The 21,465-nt window shown below is 47.3% G+C and overlaps 1 protein-coding gene across 3 annotated transcripts in view; it reads right to left on the bottom strand.

Moving 5' to 3' along the window:
* PTPRU (protein tyrosine phosphatase receptor type U) overlaps positions 1 to 21,465 on the bottom strand; it is a 79,371-nt gene that overhangs the window by 37,942 nt on the left and 19,964 nt on the right. For all 3 annotated transcript variants that reach the window (XM_055331630.1, XM_055331631.1, XM_055331632.1), the window contains exons 7-14: positions 20,983 to 21,276; positions 9,999 to 10,307; positions 5,834 to 5,943; positions 5,317 to 5,518; positions 4,852 to 4,954; positions 2,318 to 2,591; positions 1,633 to 1,669; positions 759 to 897 (exon numbers count right to left, since the gene is read on the bottom strand). In XM_055331630.1, coding sequence (XP_055187605.1) covers positions 759 to 897; positions 1,633 to 1,669; positions 2,318 to 2,591; positions 4,852 to 4,954; positions 5,317 to 5,518; positions 5,834 to 5,943; positions 9,999 to 10,307; positions 20,983 to 21,276 — 1,468 coding nt within the window. The remainder of the gene's footprint in view (positions 1 to 758; positions 898 to 1,632; positions 1,670 to 2,317; positions 2,592 to 4,851; positions 4,955 to 5,316; positions 5,519 to 5,833; positions 5,944 to 9,998; positions 10,308 to 20,982; positions 21,277 to 21,465) is intronic.

Here is a 21,465-nt window from a genome sequence, read left to right as displayed (position 1 = left end):
TCCAGGCTCTGAGCCCTAACAGTTCTAAATTCTGAGATTCTTAGAATCCCAAATCTTGGATTTCTGAAACTCTGAAATTCTAAGTTCTGGATTCTAAGAGGTGCTGGGACTCACTGCTGCCCACAGCAAAACACGCTAGGAAAGGCATCCCTCCAAAATGCACCAGACCTCGGGTGCCTAGGGGAGGAGAGGGCAGGAGCGAGGTCTCCTCTGAGTCATGGGGCCAGGAGGACACCACAAGGGTCAACAGTATCAGGTCCAGGACAAGATGAGCCAGGAAGAACCACGGCTCAAGGTCCTTGCTTTGAAGGGGAGTGAGCACCACCCCTGCTGCTCAGGATCAACACCACAACCCCATGGCCAGGGCAGACAAGTTGGCAGAAGGTCTGCAGAAGGCTGGAGATTCAAGTCAGGTTACCTCCACACCCTCCCCTCTGGAACCGCCCAGCAGGCACAGGAGGGCAGTGGCCACTTCCAGCACAGCTCCTTGGCAGCAGGCACTGAGCACCCTTCCCTGGACAGTGGCACCTGGCACCAGCCAGACCTGGGCTCCAGCCAAGCCGCTCCAGGGCTGCTTCATTCACAGCGGCTCTGGCTTCCCGTTGCCTGGCTCAGGCCCGTCCTCAGGCCTGATGCCCAGGCTGGCAGCCCTCCACACTCACCAGGCAGCTGCCCTCCCAGGCCCCAGCCACTGCTCCTCTCTGCCCACCAGGCTTCTGAGGGAGCCGGGGGTGAGCCATGGCACCGGCCTCACTCACCCCTTACGGATGATGATAATGATGGCCCCCAGGAGAAGGATGAGGACAGCAAGTCCCCCCGCACAGATGCCCAGGATGAGCCCCATCTCCTCCGATCTCTGGGACACCTCCAGGGGTCGCTTGCTTTCCTTACAGGCAGCTGGGGGGAATAAAAGGGAACATGGGTCAGAGGGGAGATAGGGACCACCTACCCCCTGCCTGCAGGGGTCTGAGCCCCAAAGAATAAACACACGTGAGCAGACGACTGCCCCCTGCCCTCAGCTCACATGCAGCCATTCAGGCAGATTGCCCCCTCACCATCCTTACAACGTCTGCACCCCCTTACAACATCTGCACCCCCATCAGGACCCTCTCCTCTCTTTCTCAAATCTTCGCATCCTTCCGTGGAGAGGGGATGGAGGCTGCCTGGGGCCTTTAGACTCAGCCTCCCGCACTCCTGAGAAGCAAGTGGGGAAAGAGTTAGGTACCCAGGGCCTGTTTAGGGCACCTCAGAATGGGGAACCTACCATATTCCCTGTCTGCACTATAGGATTCACCTCTCACCCACCACAACAGAAGGGGCACATACACAGGAACCAGTGCCATCACCATGGGCCAACCAGAATGGCTCCGCCTCCACAGACTTGCCCCAGGACCCCGCAAAGCCACTTCTGTGACCATGACAGAGGAGAAGGAGTTAGCCCTACTGCCCAGTCTGGGAGAAGGAGCCCTTAGGTGGGGCCAGTGGGGACCAGGAAGGGAAATGTTTCCTGACCCACGTCTGCCAGACCACCCTCCTCTGTTCCCACAGCTCTGGGTGCTCAGGGCCCACCTCCCAGGAGCCCAGAGGGGAGAAACCCACTGCTGAAGGCCAGGAAGGAACCCAGGGGCTCACCTTTCCTGGCGATGCGGATGCAATTCAGCCGAGTCTCCTGTAGGCAAAGATGGGGGTCTCAGCAGTGCCAAAGGCCCAATCTAACCCTCCCCAGCTTGCCTTGGGCTTGGTTGGGGCTTGTCCGGGGCTCATAGTAACTAAAGATCCCCCTCCTGACAGGAAGGCCTGAGGGGGACCAGAGAGGAGGGGAGGGCCCTGAAAAGAGGGCAATAATGTGTTCGGGGAGAGGGAGCAGGGGAAGAAACAGCATGGGAAGGGGGTGGCCAAGAAGCTGGTTAAGAGGGGCACCTGGGGAGGAAAGCCCTGGAAGGAAGAGCCAAGAGGAGAGCAGGGCTTCCCAGACGAGGTGAGTGGTGGGCCTCAAGGTCGGGGGAAAGCAGGTTGGGAAGATGGACCCTGGAGGAGAGAGGAGCCTGAGATAGAGACTAGGGCCTGGCGGGGGCGGGGGGGCGGGGGGTGCAGGGACAGACTGGGGGATCAACATATGAGAGTCTAGGCGGAAAGGCTCAGGAAGGGGATAGCTCTAAGAGAAGGAGCCTGAGGTCAGGAGGCTCAGGGGAGGAGAGTGGGGGTTCTGGAGAGGAGGTGGGGCTGGGGAGAGGGTCTCTGACCTCCTAGGAGGCTGCTCAGATGGCTCCAAGGTGTCCCCAGTCTGCCCCCATCACAACCCCCGCCAGTCCCTCACCCCTTTCAGGTGGCTTGTTGCCTGGAAGTAGATGAGGTAGGCCTTCCTGGGCTCAAGTGGTGGGTTCCAGAAGCCTCGATAGGTCTGGTTGTCACCCACCGTGAAGGGCATGGCTTCTGGCAGACTGCTGGCCGCCAGCTCCGCCCCGAAGTAGTGCACCAGGCCTCGGGCCAGCGCAGCGTCAAAGGTCAAGGGTACTGGGAAGCAGTCCTGGCTGCCTGGCTCCCGACGCAGCCTCCGCTGGCGCTCCTCCTCCACAATCACCTGGTACACACTGGACAAGCAGGGGACAGAGCAGTGATCCCGGGGCCAGGGGACAGGGAGAGCCATCTGGCAGCCAAGGGCATGGGCTCTGGGGTCAGGCCCAGCCTGGGACTAATCCTGGCTCTGCCTCTTACTCGCTGGGCAACTCTCTTAACTTCCCTGGGGCTCAGTTTCCTCCTCTGTAAAGTGAGCGTGATCACAGGACTATTCCATGAGCTAAACGTAAGGAAGGGGGCAAGTTTCACAAGCAGCCGGTGCCTGTCAGCTGTTATGACTGTGCCTTGGGCGGAAAGAACTTGGGCCCTGCTCAGTGGCACCAAGCCCAGGAGCCCCACCCTGACTCTCCCGGGCCTGCCATGGGACCTGGGGCCCCCAAGCCTCGGGCTATGCCCTGGTTACCCAAGGCTTCCTTTGGGCCTCCAGGCATGAGAGTAAGACACCAGGGGTTCATTTATTCATTCAGAAAGTGCCCAAGCTCAGACTCTGGGCCGATGCTAGGCAGGCACTTGGGGATCTGGGCTCCTGGAACCAACCTCCAGTGAGCGGAGACAGTCACCGAGCAAAAACACAAGGCCACAGGAATCCTGCATCCTGCATTCAAGGATGCTCCCAACCTGGAGGCAGCATCGAGTCTGAAACTCCCAGCCTGTCCTCTGCGGGTCCTGACAGCTGACTTGTGTTCCTTAGTCTGCCTCCCCTCTGATGTGTGTCTCTGGGTCCCGACTTGGGTGTTTGTTTCTATTTATTTTTCTCAGTTTATTGAATGGCCTTTTGCTGTGAGCTCCTCCAAATCCTCTGTGGAACAAAGCCGAGAGTAAATAAGTGAGTGCTGACAAATTTAAATATTTCTAGTCATAGCCTCGGTCACGTCTCGGTGTGTGACACCCGTACTGACAGCTGCATTCTGGGAAGAAGAAATGCCTTTTCCTGGCTCTCCAGCTGCTTCTTTTGAGCTTCGGAGCTATAGGGGAATCACCCCAGTGCCCTAGGATTTGGGCCACATGGCTTCTTCCCTTGTCCCTAGCATACTGCAAAGGCCAGCCTGGGCCCCTCTCAGCCTCCCAGGCCCAGGTCAGGCCTCCCCTGGCCCCCCCATCCCACCAGGAGGTGATAATAATCAACACAAAACAAAGCATCTTGACTCAGATGGTTGTCATTATGCAGAAAAGGAAAGGGAGGCTCAGAGAGGTAAAGGGACATGCCCAAGGTCACAAAGCTACTATGCCATCCCCCCACCATGTTCCCCCACAACCTCTACCCTGTCACCATCATCCCTGAGGAACACTAAATGGGCCTGCTCACAGGATCTCTCAAGAGGATCAGGAAAGGAGAAGCTGGGTTTCCCAGCTCCCAGACTCAGCTGCACAATGTCCCTGAGGCTTCTAGAAATACAAAGTACCCCTCAAACACCCTGACTTTGTCCTAGGTCTCCCCTAAGAGTCTGGGAAGCAACCCAGGACAGGCTTTGCAGTAGCAAATACAGAATGGGAGTGAGGACGAGACGAGGTATCAAGAGCACATGGGCAACCCACTATCTTCTTGGAGGCTCAGCAGGATCTTCCCACACCCAAATACAGGCCATCACCCCCTTCCAGTGCACACATCTCTGTGGGAGGAGCAGAGGCCAGAAGGGCAGGAAGGCTCTGTAGTTTCAAGAAAAGGTATAGGCTGTGTAGACAGACCTGGGTTCCAAACCCCAACTCTCTCACCTTCCAGCTGTGTGACCTTGGGGGCAAAGTACTTAAGGCCTCTGAGCCTGTTTCCTCATGTATAAAATCAGGGAAACAGTGTCCCCTCCGTAGGCTGCCATGAGGATAAACTGACTCGTGCAGGTAAAGTCGCAAACACTGTCTGGCTGACAGTAGGCATGTATACACATCCCACAAACACCCTCACGTTCCTTCACCTACACACACTCACACATGGCACATATATGGGTACATGTCTTTATCACACGTGTGCACACATGCACAGACACATGCATGTCCGCAATCTTGTCTCCAGCAGAGGCAGCCCCAGTTTTCTCTGGGGAGAAGAAAGTGGAGAAGCCAGGCTCTTGGCCACTCCAGAGAGATGGCCCCACTTGGCTGGCTGCCCCAGCCTTCTAGAGGCTGTGTCTCCCTGGGCAGGACCTTCTGGGAAAACAGTGTCCTCCCCTGGACACTCTGAGCCCTGAGTGAGAAACTGAGGCAGGATGAGGCTGAGCTGGCCTAGGTAGGGCTTCTTCCCTATAGCCCTGACCTCCCATCCCTCCAACGAGGCTTTCCCACCTGATGGGTGCGCCACGGCCCTGTGCCGGCCTCAGCAGAACAGTGATGGTATTCTCAGACTCGCCCAGAGGTGACGGCATGTCAGCATAATCGAAGCTGGGGGCTGGGGAAGGGGACAAGATGTCAGCATAAAGCCTGACCACTAGCCCAGGAAGGTCAGGCCTCTAGTCTCCTTGACTCCTGCGCTCAGATCTCTTCCACTTTAGCTTTGTTCCCTCTGACCTGAGCTTCCCTGACTTCCAACCCCTGAACTCAGTCCTCAGCTTCCGCCGTCTCCTGGCCCCTCTGATTCAGTCCTCCCTGACCCCTGAACTTAATCCCTAAATGGTACATTCATCTCAGTGGGGGGGACCCTCTATAAACACCCCCAGGACACCCCCTCCCCCTACCATGCCCCTCAGCCCAGAGAACCCTGGGATTCTGGGCCACCTCTACAGAGATCAGGCCAGGGCCAGGTGGGCTCACCTGAGATGTTGGTGGTGATCTCAGTGAGTGCCGCCTGGCCAAAGCCTTTGCCTGTGCGAGCACGCACTGAGAACAGGTAGGTGGTGCCTGGGTGCAGATTGGAGAAGACGTGGTAGGTCTCATTTCGGAGCTTGGAGATAGTACGTCGTGGGCCGGGCACGTTCACTGCAGGGTCTGATGACTCGATGCTCTGGTAGCTGATCTGGGGGCAGGATGGGCAGGCAGGTGGGCACAGGAATAGGGAAGGTCATCACGGGCCCCATAGCCTCCCACCCATCATAGTTCAGGTTAGCCAGGGAGAGGGTCAGTGGGACCGTGGATGTCCATTACTCCAGACCTCTGGGCATCTTCACCTCTCTTCTTTCAGGGCCCCTGTTCCCATAACACACAAGGCACAGACCCCTGACCAGTAGACAGAACCTCCATGATCACTACTGTCCCTCCCCATGCACCTCTTCTCCAAGCTGTGTGCCCACCTTCCACCAGGGTTCCCCACTGTAATGAGGTCCAAACTCACCTCATACTGAGTGATGAGGCCATTGGGTTCCTGGGGCTCCTCCCACTTAAGGAAGATCATGTCCTCCAGTGGCGTAAAGGTCAAGGACTCCGCTGCAATCCCGCCAGGCACTGCGAGGGGAAGGTGACACAGGGGAGTGGAGAGCAAGCTTTGCAGCCAGACGCCTGAATTCAGATTCCAGCCTTTGCTTGGACTGACTACTCACCCTCTCTGAGCCTCAGTTTCTTCTTCTTCTGGGACATGGAGATGAAAACAAGCCCTCCCTCACCAGAATCAAATGATGTGATGTACATAAAGCCCCAAGGTAAATAACCAGAACTTCATTTGATTCCACCTATTCCTAGGAACTCAAAAGGGGTAGTTGGCATTTTCATTACTGTGCAGGTTGCATTCAGCAGAGAACGTCTGAATGTTCCTATTTTGTTCCAGTTGAGTGGATTTCAGAAAATATAGACCTCTGCCAGGGAAATGGAAACAATTGCATTAGAGTGGTGGAATTATGGGTAGGAAAGGTTTTCTTGTCTAAAAACTTCTGATTACACAAAAAGTATGTTCAATGTAGAAAATCAAAATGAGCATAAAGAAAATTAATGGCATCTACAACTCCATCACCCAGAGACACCATTAACATTTTAGCACAAATGCTTTCAGGTTTCTGGTTTTGTTTGGTTTTGTTCTAATGTACCATCTTAAGAGCAGTCACGAGAATTTCTTCTGGGAAGAGAATGGTCTTTGGGGAAATGCCTTGATCAACTACTGGGGGGGAAGCCAAATTCCTAAGGTAGCAGAAAGCAGAACCCAAGGTAACCATCATTGCAGCTAATATGCTCTGGGTTAAAATGAACAGCTAACAAGGCAACTCCACTATCCAACCACCAAATTGATAAAATGAAAAAGACAATTCCAAGTGTTGGTGAGGATTCAGAGCAACTGCAATTTTCACACACTGCAACAGAGCATGCAAACTGGCATGAGCACTTGAGGAAAACTATCTGGATATACCTACACATCCTATAACCTAGCCGTTCCACTCCTGAGCATTAACCAATCAGCAATGTGTGTATCTGCACAACCCCACTGCCAAAAAAAATAATCTACAAAGATTTTTCTTTATAGCACAACTTAAAATAGGGTCAATAAATGTGGTATATTCATATAATGGATTATTCAGTAATAAGAATGAATTCCCTAAGCTGTCTACACAACATGGCTGGCTCTCTCAAGCACAGTCAAGGTAAAGAAACCAGTCAGAAAAAGAATACACATTGTATGACTCACTCCATTGCTATAAGGTTCAAAACCAAGCAGAAATTAATCTACTGCATTACAGGCTGGGATAATGGTTACCCTTGGGAGGTTGTAAGTGGGAAGGTACGTACAAGGGGCTTCTGGGGAGCTGTGAATGCGATTTTGTGATCTGTGTGTGGGTTATTCTGGTGGGTCCAGTCTGTGAGAATTCACTGAGCTGTCCACTTGAGGTAAGTACATTTCCTAGAAGTATTATACTAATACTTCAATGGAAAGTAACAAATATTAAGTAATGAGCAGTTATTGGAGGGAGGGAGGGGGGACAGAGAAAAAAGGCCATGCAGCTCAAGTGAGGCCTGCCTGGTAAGAGCAGGGTAAAGCAGCCACAACATATCTGGTAGGCAGGGGGAAGGGCAGACAGAGGTCAACAGATTTTAACAATGGAAGGGTCTGATGTTGAACTTGAGGCTCATTGTGAAGGGTAGTAAAACAGGCCACCTCAAAATATACCACTTTGGCATAAGGATTATTTTGAGCTAAATCAAGAAGAAGCAGATACAAGAAAAGTTCTCTGCCCTACCCATTTGCCAAAAAGCAGGACATAAATTTGTAAAAGTGCCACCCTCTCCTCGCTACCAGGAAGGAGAGAAACACTGAGACAACTCTAGACCCTAAGCAGCCCAGAAGAATCTACATAAACTTTCCGAACTAGCCCTTACCTACCAATGGTTTTCCCATATATTTGCCTTCACATTATCTGCTGTCCCTAGAGTCTCAAAGTCCTTTTCCCATCATGTTGCTTCTCAACAAATTCATTAAAACACTACATAAGCCCAAGCTCTAGCCACTCCTTTGAGGTACTCATCAATAAGTACTCCCAAGTGTGTGTGTGTGTGATGCACATGGTAATAAATTCCTATCTGTTTTTCTCTTGTTAATGTCTTTTCTCAGGCTAATTTATAGGGCCCAAACCAATGAGCCTAAGTAGAAAGAAAAAAGTTAAGTTTTGTCTTCTCTGCATTTGCAATGTTCCAGGGTAAATGGCGGGGGGGGGGGGGGGGTGCTTTGTGGAAATCAAGGAAGGAGCTGAATTTTCTGTCTGGGCCACTGCTATGCAGAACAGAAAAGACCACATGTAGGGAGTCAAGAAAAATAATCAACCAAGGAGTTTCGGGTACCTGCAGGTTTGCAGGAATGTGGGGGAAGGCTGTGGATCTGTGCTGGCATTATAGCACTCCTGTTAAGAATAAAAACTCTGAAGCAGATAGCCAGGTCTGAAATCCAGTTCTGCTACCTACCTCCTAGCTATGTGACCTCACCTAAAATGGCAATAGTAAACAGTCGCCTACCATCTAGGGTTGTCATGGGGATTACACGCATTAATACTATATAAAAAGCATTCACAATAGTGCTTAACATGTAATAAGTGCTTAAATAGAGCACTGCACCTGACAATGACAGAACACACATTTTTTTCAGATACACATGGAATATTTACCAAAATTTAACCATGTGCTAGGCCGTAAAACAAGGATCAAATTTCAAAAGACCAAAATTAGAGTATGTACTCTGACCACAGAAGAATTAAGCTGGAAATCAATCACAAACAGATAATTATGGAAGTCTTAAAAATCAGGCAATGTAATTCTAACTCCTGAGTCAAAGAAGAAATCACAACAGAAATTAGAAAATATTTTGAACTGAATAATAACAAAGGCAGAACATATGAAAACCCATGGGATGCAGCTACAGCAGGGCTTCGGGGGAAATTTATAGCTTTGAATGTATATATAACAAATGAAGAAAGTCTCAAAATCAATGATCTCATAAGCTTTCATCTCATAAAGCTAAAAGAACAGCTGGTCAAATCTAAAGAAAGTATAAAAAAGGAAATACAGAATAGAAAATGAATATACAATTAAGTAAATCAACTAAGCCAAAAGTTGGCTCTTTGGGAAGATTAAAAATGTATACACCCCTAGCAAGAAAACAATGAGAAAACACAGATTACCAAAATCAGGAAAGAAAAAGGGGACACACACTACTGATCCTACAGAAATTAAATAAATATAATCAGATATTATAACCAACTTTATGTCAAGAAATATGACAATTTAAGTGAAATTAAAAATTCCTTAAAGCCCAGTATACCAAATAGATACTAGAGTAGAAAATCTTAATATTCTGATATCTATTTTAGAAAGTAAAACTGTGGTTAAAAAACATTGCCACAAAGAAAAATCCAGGCCCAAATGCCTTCATTGCTGAATTCTTTCAAACATATAAGGAAAAAATATACCAATCTAACCCAAAGTCTTCCTGAGAATAAATACTACCCATCAGGGACACCTGAGTGGCTCAGAGGTTGAGCATCTGTCTCTGGCTCAGGGCGTGATCCTAGGATCCAGGATTGAGTCCCACATCGGGCTCCTTGGGAGCAGGAGAGCCTGCTTCTCCCTCTACCTATGTTCCGGCCTCTCTTTCTGTGTGTCTCTCATGAATAAATAAATAAAATCTTAAAAAAAAAAATACTAGCCATCATTACTTTGTTGTTATAGTTGTTTTAATCGTAAGCAAAAAAACTTCCTATAAAAATTTTAGCCTCGGGACGCCTGGGTGGCTCAGTCGGTTAGGCATCAGACTCTTGATTTTAGCTCAGGTGGTGATCTTGGGGTTGTGAGATCAAGTCCTGGCTTGCACTCTGAGTGGAAAGTTGGCTTGAGATTTCCTCTCTGCCTCTCCATCCGCCCCTCCCCAACCCCATGCTCACTCGCTCGCGCGCGCGCTCTCTCTCTCTCTGTCTCTCTCCCCACCACTCTCTCTCAAAAAATAAATAATTTTTTAAAAAAAATTTTCATACTTCAGGGTGTTTGTGGGAGGCACTGAATATGCCGGGAACCAGGGCTAGGACTCTTACCATCTTCATCTGTCTGGAAAGTGACCTCCTTGCCCTCCTTGCGCCCCTCAGGGTTAGTGAGGATGAGCCGCACGTGAACATTCCGGTAGGGCAGAAGGTTCTTGATGGTGTAGCGGCTGACTCCCTGCTCCATCTTCACACATTCCCGGATGGTTTGGTTGTGGCTGCTGCCCAGTGTATAATGATAGCACAGGGACACCGCATATGTGTGGCAACGTGTCACGTTGTAGCCCAGAGGCTCCCACTGAAGAGTCAGCTGGCGGGCCTGGATCTCAGCGAAAGCCAGGCCTTTGGGGGCCCTCATGGGTTCTGGGGAACCCAGGAAGCAGAGAGAAAAAGGTAGAGGAAATAGGAAGAGAAGAAGTGGGAAGGGAGAAAAAATATTAGTCAGCTGCTGAAATCATCCATCCTTTGTCCTCAAGAGTTAAAGAGACCACCTAGAATGTTGTGCAGGGAGTAGAAGTATGTGCTGGAATCAGGCGGGGCTACACCTGAATTCCAGCTCTGCCACTTGCCACTGGCAACCACTGGCTGAGTACCTTTGCCTCTCGAGCCTTAGTTTCCCCACCCACAAAATGGGATAATATGCACTACCTCGTATGATGGTTGTGAAGTTAAAGGTAATGTGTGCAAAGCATGTTTGATGATGGCTAGCACACAACAGGCCCTCAAAAATGTTAGCTACAATTTTTTTTAATAACACAATTCACTGCCTATTTCAAGATCATCCTGGAGGTCATCAGGACAGTCTGAAATGACCAAATGCTGTATTTTAATTTATTAATTCCAAACTTGTTCTAAAACAGCTTATAATAATATATACCATACAATAATAACACGGAGAAATCAAGATGATGGGTGAAATGACAGCCAAGTAATTAAATAATGCCAGAGAACAATAAGGAACAGAAATGTGTGCCATTAGGTCCCATGTAGGTCTAAAGATAAGGTTCAGATTGGGCAGTCTGTTGCCTGGCTGCCCAAGCAAAAAGGGAAATACAATCTGTTATAGAAAGGTGATGATAATAATGACAGGAGGGACCTGGGTAGTACAGTCAGTTAAGGGTCTGACTCTTGATTTCAGCTCAGGTTGTGATCCCAGGGTCATGAGACGGAGCCCCAAGTCCAGCTCCATTCTCAGGGAGGAATCTGTTTGAGATTCTCTCTCTCCCTCTGCCCCTCCCCCACTACACACATTCCCTCCCTCTCTCTCAAATAAATACATAAACCTTTAAAATAATAACAATAATAATGGCAGTTAACATGTACGGGGGGCTTTGTATGTGCCAGGCATTGTTCTAGAGGCTTTAAAATGCTTTATCCATTGAATCCACTCCGTAAGCCAGTATATAGGTGCCATGATTAGCCCTTTTTTTTTTTTTAAGATTTTATTTATTTATTCATGAGAGACAGAGAGAGAGAGGCAGAGACATAGGCAGTGGGAGAAGCAGGCTCCATGCAGGAAGCCTGTTGTGGGACTCGATCCCGGGACTCCACGATCATGCTCTGAGCCAAAGGCAGACACACTCAACCACTGAGCCACCCAGGTGTCCATGCCATATAGATGTAGAAATGGAGACACAGAGAGATTAAGTAACTTGCCCATAGTCAGTCACACAGATAGTCAAGTAGAGAAGCTGGGATACAAACTTAGACAGGTTGCCTCCAAAGTCCATGCTCTTAACCACCACTACCTGCCTTCCTGTGAGGAAGTCACTGTCCAAAAAAAAAAAAAAAAAAATCACACCAATGCTTCAGGAAGGATAGCTCCCCCAACATGAGGGAGGAGCACATGACTGGGCTCTACAGCCTCCTGATGAATCTGCAAAGTCACTTATAAAAAGAGAGAACCCAAGGCTTCTGAGGCAAAGGCAGGATGGAGCCCAGATGCTCAGCACTAGTCCTACACCTGCACTGACCAGCTGCGTGATCTTAAATCTCTGGGCCTCAATTTCCTCATCTAGGAAATGATTGAAGAAGCCAAAATTACTGACAATCTTCTCTTTCTTGCACCCTAACTCCATGAGATGCAGTTTCATTACCCTGAAGTTCCACGAGCACCTGCGAAGCGTCCTCAGTTAGAGTCTCTCACGACACGCTTTAGAGAACAGATGAGAAAGAACTGCTGTTTGGCCTCTCAAGATGGTTAAGTATGACCTTCTTATCATTTTTACATGATTCATTTGCTCACGATGCTCTTTACAAAGGAGACACAAAGGGAAACACGGGCCCAGACTGCTCTGGACTCGGGAGTATATGAGCAACACAGCTCTCGATGCCAGCCCAAGTACAGCACAACACGAAGTTCTGTTTCCACCAGAGCTTTGCTTTCTTCCCCAAGCTATGGGCAAGTGTCATTCCCCAGATACCTATCAGGCACCAAAGAGATATTTCAGCACCTGCTAGGGGCCCACCACTTGACTTCTTGCAGAATCTGGCTCCCTTCTCCCCACAAGTGAGGCAGACCCAATTCCTACCCGACAAGAACACTAAGGTCCAGTCCCACTGCTCACTGCAATCCCGAGGGCTGCTGGTTGCAAGCCCACTCACCATGTTTCCTCTCCCACCTCTAGCCCATAGAGTTTTTCCCCCTGTTTTTCTTTGTGATTTTGTCTTAACCCACGTTCTTAGGTGTTTGAAGTGGAAGGAGATTTTGTGTGCACCTCACTCTGCCACCTTGTTCAGAGATCATTGCTTTATTCCCTGACATCCAGGCTCTGATCCTGGCTGCCCCAGGGTGTCTAGGGAGCCAAGTGCCATTGCTTTATTTGTTCCCTGCAGCACTGCTCACATCCCCGCCCCGAGGGACATGAGCCCTTTTCATCCCTGCAGGTTTGGCCAACGTGCACTTCTTCTTTTGTCCTCTCACATAGCATTTAGAGAACGGCATGAAAAGTTGCAGGTAAACTGGTGACACAGGCTGGGCTGGGACTATGACAAACAGGACAGTAAATGTCCTATCCAAAAGGGACAGCTGCTACTCAGCTCCAGGCAATGTTCCCATGAAAGACTATAGATTCAGGATGGCCAGACCCTCCTTTTCTTTTGTTTTTAAAGATTCTATTTTTAAGTTATCTCTACACCAACTACTGAGGCTCAAACCCACAGCCTGGAGATCAAGAGTCGCAAACTCCACGGACTGAGCCAGCCAGGCGCCCCGAGATCCTCCAGTTTTTTAAGAGAAGCCAAAAATTCAGATTTTATGTGAAACCTCCAGGTTTTTTTTGTTTTTTGTTTTTTTTCTCCAGGTTTTTAAATACTGGCAACCTACTCTGGTTTTGGTAAAACCCACTTTGCATGGCATAAAATAACAGACCTCTAACCTGGAAGGTGAAACCTCCACCTTCATACTTGGGTACCTCACTCCCTCAAGCCATGTTAGCCCCCATCTACCTCACTGGATTGAAGAGTCTTTGAAAAGAAAGCTCACTTTCCTCTTCTCCCCCAACCCTGATCAAATCTGGGCAGATCCAGGGGCTCAAATAGTTTGTTGACGACAGACTGATATGTTGATTGAGGGGTGTGAATTCATGAGTCTCTCTGTTTCCAAAAACCATCTGGCACCCAGACATACTCTCTTCAGCTGCCAACACACACTGGCAAACAGAAAATGGGGGCCTTGAAGCCCCACCCCTCTAAATTCCACTGGGCTGCAGGCCACTGAGAGATCAAAAGTCAAATGCTCACGAAAACAAGGAGGCTCACACTGAACACCTGTTAAATTGCACCAAAATGTGTTGATTTTAATGATCTAATAGCATGCAATAACCCCGAACCATTCAACTGTTTCTCCTGGAAGGGTCTTTGGAACGGGGTCGGATGCTCCAAAGTTCAAATCCGATGGGCCCTCCAAAGTGCAAATCCTTTCTCCACCTCTCATTAGTTCTGTGACTTTAGGCAAGTTGCTTTGTTCCCTTTGAACGTCAGCTTCCTTGACTGAAAAATGGAGATAGCTGCACCAGCTTTGAAGAGCAAGTGGCAGAGTCACAGGCAATGATGTAAGCCAGACCTCCCAGCCTCTCGTAATTAAGAAACAAATATGTGTGCACTAAGGCTAAGATACCAGTGGAAGTATAAATTAGTACAACCATTTTTTAAAGCAATATATGTTAAAACCCTTTCTTAACCCACTCCTGCCTATCTTCCAGAAATTACTTAGGGGGTGGAAAATTGCATAAGCACTAAGGTTTTCAAGATAGTATTACTTATAATAATAAGGATCTGGAAACATCATAGTCCAGCAATATGGAGGCACTCCAGGGGCTTCTATAAGCCAGTAAACATAATTATAAACAACACAACACTTGGAAAACCACAAAGCAGAGGAAGCAGAGTACAGAATGCTTTCTCCATCCCAAGGACAAGAGTATAAAGCTGTGTACTGTAGGCATATGGGCAGAGATTCGAAGAAGACAGAAAAACTGGGCTAGGATGGCAAGGTTTAGCGTGATTTTCTTTAAATGCCTTTTCCTGACATTATATTACTTTTTTTTTTTTTTACAGTAAATCATATTGCAGAAAGGGAGTTTCAAGGAGATGGGGGAGAGGACAACACAGCTGGCCAACAGCAAAACAACTTCTGGCCAAGGCACCTAAGCAGGGCGCTGGGGAGACGGGGACGTCAACGAACCAAGAGAAGCATGTTGTTAAAATGGGCAAGATGAGTTGTTTGGGTTTTATCTGTCTGGTCCCAGGCCCCAGCTTCCATCCTCGCCAGCCTGTGTGAAGTGTTCAGCAGTTCCTAGGACAACATGGGCACATCAGCCCATAATGGCACCTGCTGTCACTGCGGCTGCTGTTGTTTCAAACACTTCTCTGGAAATCAGGATATTGAAATTTTTTCTCTGACTTCTATGGCCTCACTGGGTAGATCTGGGCAAGTGACTAACTCTAAGTCTCAGTTTACTCACCTGTAAAGTGGAAATTAGCCACCACTGTCATCATGAAACCTGCAATTCTGACACATTGTATGATCCCAGGGAAGTGCCTCCCCCTCTCTGGGTCTCAGTTCCCCAATCTGTACACTAGGAAGAGGAGAAGAGAGATTGCCTGTGGACCCCCCTGGCTCTGATTTCTTTTATTCTGAACACCTGAGCAGAACTGGCTTTGAAGAGTTAAAAACACTGTAAAAATAACAACTATCATTTGCTGAGTGTTTACTGTATGTCAGGGCCTACCTTCATATGTATTCAGTACATTTATAGGCAATTATTTGCATTTAACCCAAAACACTGAAGGCCCGAGGGTGCAGGCCTCACACCTCCTCTCTTCCATGTACACTTATTCCCTAAAATCTAAAGACTGAATCCAGAGTTCTCAACCCTGGCACTACTGACATTTTGGACTAGATAATTCTCTCTTGTGGGGGCTGTTTGTGCACTATAGAACGTTCAGTAGTTTCCCTGGCTTCCTCTACCCTTCAGATGCCATTATCACTCCACCCCCAGTTGTAATAACCAATGTCTCCAGACACTGCAAATGTCTCCTGGGAGACAAAATCACCCCCAGTTAAGAACCACCAGGGTAAAAGATCTCATCCAGTCTCCTGGCTTTAAATACCATCTGTGTCTCTACTGATGACTTTCAAATTTATATCTGCAGCCTGAACTTCTTCCCCGAGCTCCACTCATAAATCCATCTGCCTGATGGATATCTCCACTTAAACGTCTAATAGGCATCTCAAAGTCAACTTTTCCAACACAGAACTCCTGATCTACAGCACCCTGTCACACCTGTCCCTCCGCAGTCTGCTTCTTTCCAGTAAATGACAACTCCATCCTTCCAGCTGCTCAAGCAAAACACCTTGGAGCCATCCCTGACTTCTCTCTATTTCTCCCTCGCTTATTGCATGGCCGGTCTATCAGCAAATGCAGTCAGCTCGACCTTCACAAAAAACGCAGAAGCTAACCACTTTTCACCACCTCTACCACTTCCTCCAGCTGCCAGCCTCCATTATCTCTCAGCCACATGGTTCCAGCAGCCTCCTCAGTGGTCTCCCCTCCTTGGCCCCTCACCCTCCTAGAATTTATACTTCATAAAAGGGCCCGAGTCATCCTTTTAAACAAAGTAGATGATGTCATCCTACTTCCCCCAGCAATTTCTCCAGGTTCCTGCACAACTCAGCCCCTTACCTCCTTCAGGTCTTGCTCAAAAGTCACCTTCTCAGTAAAATGGTCCCTTAAGCCTTTTTTAAGTAACAATTATCCTAACCCCACACCCAACTCTCCCCCCCACACCCCAACCCTGCTTTGTGCTTATCATCATCTACCAAACCATATATCTCACTTGTTTTACTGTCTCCTTCCACCAGCATGTGAGTTCCATGCAGAGTTCCCACAAGACAGGAGGAACTCATATGCCAATGGCCTTGGTCTGTCGCAGTCATGGTCCTATGTCCCTAGCAACTACAATAGTGCCTGACCCATAAGATGCATTCAATAAACATTTGTTGAATGAACCTTAACACCAACGCTGCATGGTAAAGATTTGTATTCTTCTCATCCTGTAAAACAAGGGGATGAAAGCTCCAAGAAGTTAAGTAACTTGACCCAGATCCCTCACCTAGAAAGTAATTCCCATTGGCACACTCTGATCCACCACCCAGGGTCTCTTAAAATGTGACATTCAACTGGATTTTCGATGACTCCCCAGATCAGCTTTTTAAAACACTTAAGAATTGAGACGGACAAAAAGATAAAAACCTTGTATCTTAACCAAAAATTAACTCAAAATGGATCATGAACTCAAATGTAAAATGTAAAGCTATAAGACTTTTAGGAAAAAAAAACAGGAGAAAATCTCTGAGATCTAAGGCTAGGCAAGGAGGTCTTAAACTGGACAACAAAAGCACAACTCATAAAAGGAAATTTTGACTAACTGGTCCTCATCAAAATTAAAAATGGTTGCTTTGTAAAAGCCCAGGTGAAGAGTTGAGAGTTGAAAAGATGAGCTAAAGCAGGGAGGAAATATTCACACACTGCACATCCAACAAAGGACTAGTATCTAGAATATGTAAAGAACTCCCAAAACTCAAAAGGAAAGAATGAATAATCCAATTAGAAAATGGGGGGATCCCTGGGTGGCGCAGCGGTTTGGCGCCTGCCTTTGGCCCAGGGCACGATCCTGGAGACCCGGGATCGAGTCTCACGTCGGGCTCCCGGTGCATGGAGCCTGCTTCTCCCTCTGCCTATGTCTCTGCCTCTCTCTCTCTCTCTCTCTCTCTCTCTCTGTGTGTGTGTGTGTGTGACTATCATAAATAAATTTTAAAAAAAATTTTTTTAAAGAAAAAAAAAAGAAAATGGGCAAGAGGGACACCTGGGTGACTCAGTTAAGTGTCTGCCTTTGGCTCAGGTCATGATCCCATGGTCCTGGGGTCAAGCCCTGCATCAAGCTCCCTGCTCAGTGGGGAGTCTGCTTCTCCCTCTCTCTCTCTCTCTCTCTCTCTCTCTCTCTGCCCCTCCCTCTGCTTTTGCTCTCTCTCACTCTCTCTCTGATAAATAAATAAAATCTTTTTTTTAATATTTTTTTCTTTATTTATTTATGATAGTCACACAGAGAGAGAGAGAAAGAGAGGCAGAGACACAGGCAGAGGGAGAAGCAGGCTCCATGCACCGGGAGCCCAATGTGGGATTCGATCCCAGGTCTCCAGGATCGCGCCCTGGGCCAAAGGCAGGCGCCAAACCACTGCGCCACCCAGGGATCCCAATAAATAAAATCTTTAAAAAAAGAAAAGAAAATGGGCAAAGACCTGAACAATTGACTGAACAGGATGTACAGATGGTAAAAAGCACATGGAAAGGTGTTCAACAACATTAGGCATTAAGGAAATGGAAATTAAGACCAAGATAGGATATCACTACACACCTCTCAGAATGGCTAAAAAAAAACAATGACAATTCCAAATGCTGACAAGGATGCAGAAAACTGGGTCACTCATACATTGTTGGTGAGAATGTAAAACAATAGAGCCATTCCAGCAGTTTCTGATAAAACCAAATATGCAATTATCAAATGACTCATCAGTCACACCCCTGGGCATTTATCCTAGAAAAGTGAAAATTCATGTTCATGCAAAAATCTGTACACAAGGCCGCCTGGCCTGGGTGGCTCAGGGGTTTGGTGCCTGCCTTCGGCCCGAAGCGTAATCCTGGAGACCCAGGATCGGGTCCCGCGTTGGGCTCCCTGCCTGGAGCCTGCTTCTCTCTCTCTCTGCCTCTCTCTCTGCCTGTGTCTCTGCCTCTCTCTGTGTGTCTCTCATTAATAAATAAATAAAATCTAAAAAAAAATATGTATACAAATGTTCACAGCAGCTTTATTTATAATAGGCCAAAATAGGAACCAGTCCAGATGTTCCTCAACAGGTGAATTAATATTCACCTGTTCAACAAACTGCAGTGATTCCACACCATCATATGCTACTCAGCAATAAAAAAAAAAAAAAAAAAAAAAAAGAATGACTGATATACCTAACAACTTGGATGAGTCTCCAAGAAATTATGCTGGGCAAAATAGCCAATCTTTGTGCCAAGACAATTCAATGGGAAAAGAATACTCTTCAACAAATGGTACTGGGACAGCTGGACATTTACATGCAAAAGAATGTGGTTGGTCCCCTACCTCACACCATATGCAAAAACTAACTCAAAATGGATCAAGGGTCTAAATGTAAGAATTAAAACTATCAAAGTCTTAGAAAAAATAGGGGCAAGTCTTTGTGACTTCAGACAATGGTTTCTTAATAAAACATAAAAATCACAAATAAAAGAAAAACAAATTAGACTTCCTCAAAATGAAAAACTGTTGTGCTACAAAGGACACCATTAAGAAAATTAAAAGACAACCTACAGAATCAAAGAAAATGTTTGAAAAAATATCTGATAAGAGTTTAGTATCCAGAATATATAAACAACTCTTACAACTCAATACTACAAAGAAAGACAAATAACCCAACTTTAAAATGGGTAAAAAATCTGACTAAACATTTCTACACAGAAGAAATACAAATGGCCAATGAGCACATGAAAAATTGCTCAAGATAATTAACCATCAGTGAAATGCAAGTCAAAACCACACTGAGATACCATTTCATACCCACCATGAGGGTTATAATCAAAAGACAGATAATAACGAGTATTGGTAAGAATGTAGAGAAATTAGAACCTTCATACACTGCTAATGGGAATGTAAAAAATGATACAGCTGCAAACAATGCAATAGTATTTGGCAATAAAAAAGGGTAAAGAAAGAAAAAACCATGTCACAACATGGATAAACCTTGAAAAACATGATGCTAAATGAAAGAAGCTAGTCACAAAGACTAAATGGTGTATGATTCCACTTATACAAAATGTCCAGAAAGAGGCAAATTTACAGAGACAGAAAGATTAATGGTTGCCTCAGGTACCAGCTTTCTTTTTGGGGTGATGAAAATGTTCTAAAATTGACTGTGGTGATGGATGCACAACTCTGAATATACTATAAACCACTGAATTGTACACTCCAATGAGTGCTTTTATGAGATGTGAGTTATATCTCAATAAACCTGTTACCAAATTTTTAAAAATCAATTTCAAAGGGTTCTATACTATATGATTTCATATTTATATAACATTTTTGAAATGGCAAAATTCTAGACATGACAGGCAGATTAGGAGTTACCAGGAGCTGAGGGTGGAGGAATGGAGAAAGGTGAATAGAAAGAGCCACACAAAAGAGTCTTAAACTGACTGAACAGTATCTTGACTGTGGCAATAAACACACAAACCTCTAAATGTGATAAACTGTATAGCACTAAATATTCACACAAATGGAGACAAGCAAAATCAGGGAACTCTAAGATCTGTGAGCTATGTAAATATCAGTATCTTCATTGTGATATTACCTTACAGGTCTGCAAAATGTTACCATTCAGAAATAGGGTAAAGGGTGTATGGAATCTCTGTATCTTTTCCTTGCTTTCTTTCTTTTTTTTTTTTTTTTTTTAAAGTACTCTCAACACCCAATTTGAGGCTCAAACTCAGGACCCTGAGATCACAAGTCACATGCTCCACAGACTGAGCCAGCCAGGGCCCCCTATAGTTTTTCTTACAATTGCATGTGAATCTACAATTATCTCAATAAAAATTCCAATTAAAGAAATATACTGAAATCTGTTCTATTTTCCATTTCTCTTCAGATTAAACAAGAGTGTCCTCTGGTGCAGGACTGCCATAGCTTCTAACAGCTGTTTGCTTATACCCTTTTGAACAAGGAAGGGAAGACCTCAATCTCAAAAGACCCCATAAGAGATTCCAGCTGAAATTAATAACACACTTTTATTTCATGGTATTTAGTTGTTCATCTAGATGATATAATGTAGAATTAAGAACACAAATTCTGGGGATCCCTGGGTGGCGCAGCGGTTTGGCGCCTGCCTTTGGCCCAGGGCGCGATCCCGGAGACCCGGGATCGAATCCCACGTCGGGCTCCCGGTGCATGGAGCCTGCTTCTCCCTCTGCCTGTGTCTCTGCCTCTCTCTCTCTCTCTCTCTCTCTCTCTCACTATCATAAATAAATAAAAAATTTAAAAAAAAAAAAAAGAACACAAATTCTGGAGCCAGCCAGTCAAGGACTCCACTGCCAGCTCTGCTACTTACTAGCTATGTGACCTTGTGCCAGTCACTTAACATCTATGCACCTCAAACACCTCATCTGTAGAATGAGTATGACAGGGTACCTAGATCATAGTGTTTTAAGCCAATGTGTGTGTGTGTGTGTGTGTATGTACTTATACACATGTGTAAGTATCTGGCACAACGTAATAGCTATCATTATTACCTTTACCATAACAAGGATGGGGGCGGGGAGATCAGACGTTATAGAAAGCTCAAGAGGCACAGGTGCAGGCCAGATTACCTCTTGTAATGTGCTCCCTTGGTTCATCCCTGGGTAGCCCTGAGTCCACACCCAGATGTCCCCAGGATGGAGGTGGGCCAGGAGATACCCACCTGCGCATTTGGTGCGGCTGATGAGGGGCGGCCCCGGGCGGCCGGTGCCGCCCTCACCGGGGCGCGTGAGCAGTACGCTGATCTCGTACTCGGTGTCGGGGTCAAGGTGCCACAGCTTGTAGGTCTGCAGGCTGACGGCGTGCACCTCGGCCCACGGGCCGCGGGACATGCGATACTCAATCTCCTTGCGCACGATCGGCCCGTCGCCAATGATGGAGTTGGTGTTGAGCTGGATGATGAGGTAGGTGGGCCCCGCGCGGAGCAGCTGCGGGGGGGCAATGGGTGTGGGGGGCTCTGCGAGGACGTGAGGGAGAGGCGGAACCCAAAGGTGCGCTGTGAGACCCTGCCCCCAACCCCGGCCCGCAGCCCGTCCAAATCCCCAGCAGCCCTCCCTGTCCTCCCAGGACCCTGAGGAAACCCCCAGACCCCCAACTAGACTTTCTTGCCCGCGCCCACTAAATCCCCAGGCCCGAGGGGGCACCC

Source organism: Nyctereutes procyonoides, unplaced genomic scaffold (genome assembly GCF_905146905.1).
Source record: "Nyctereutes procyonoides isolate TBG_1078 unplaced genomic scaffold, NYPRO_anot_genome, whole genome shotgun sequence".
NCBI lineage: Eukaryota > Metazoa > Chordata > Mammalia > Carnivora > Canidae > Nyctereutes > Nyctereutes procyonoides.
This window is presented reverse-complemented; position numbering and strand designations above follow the sequence as displayed.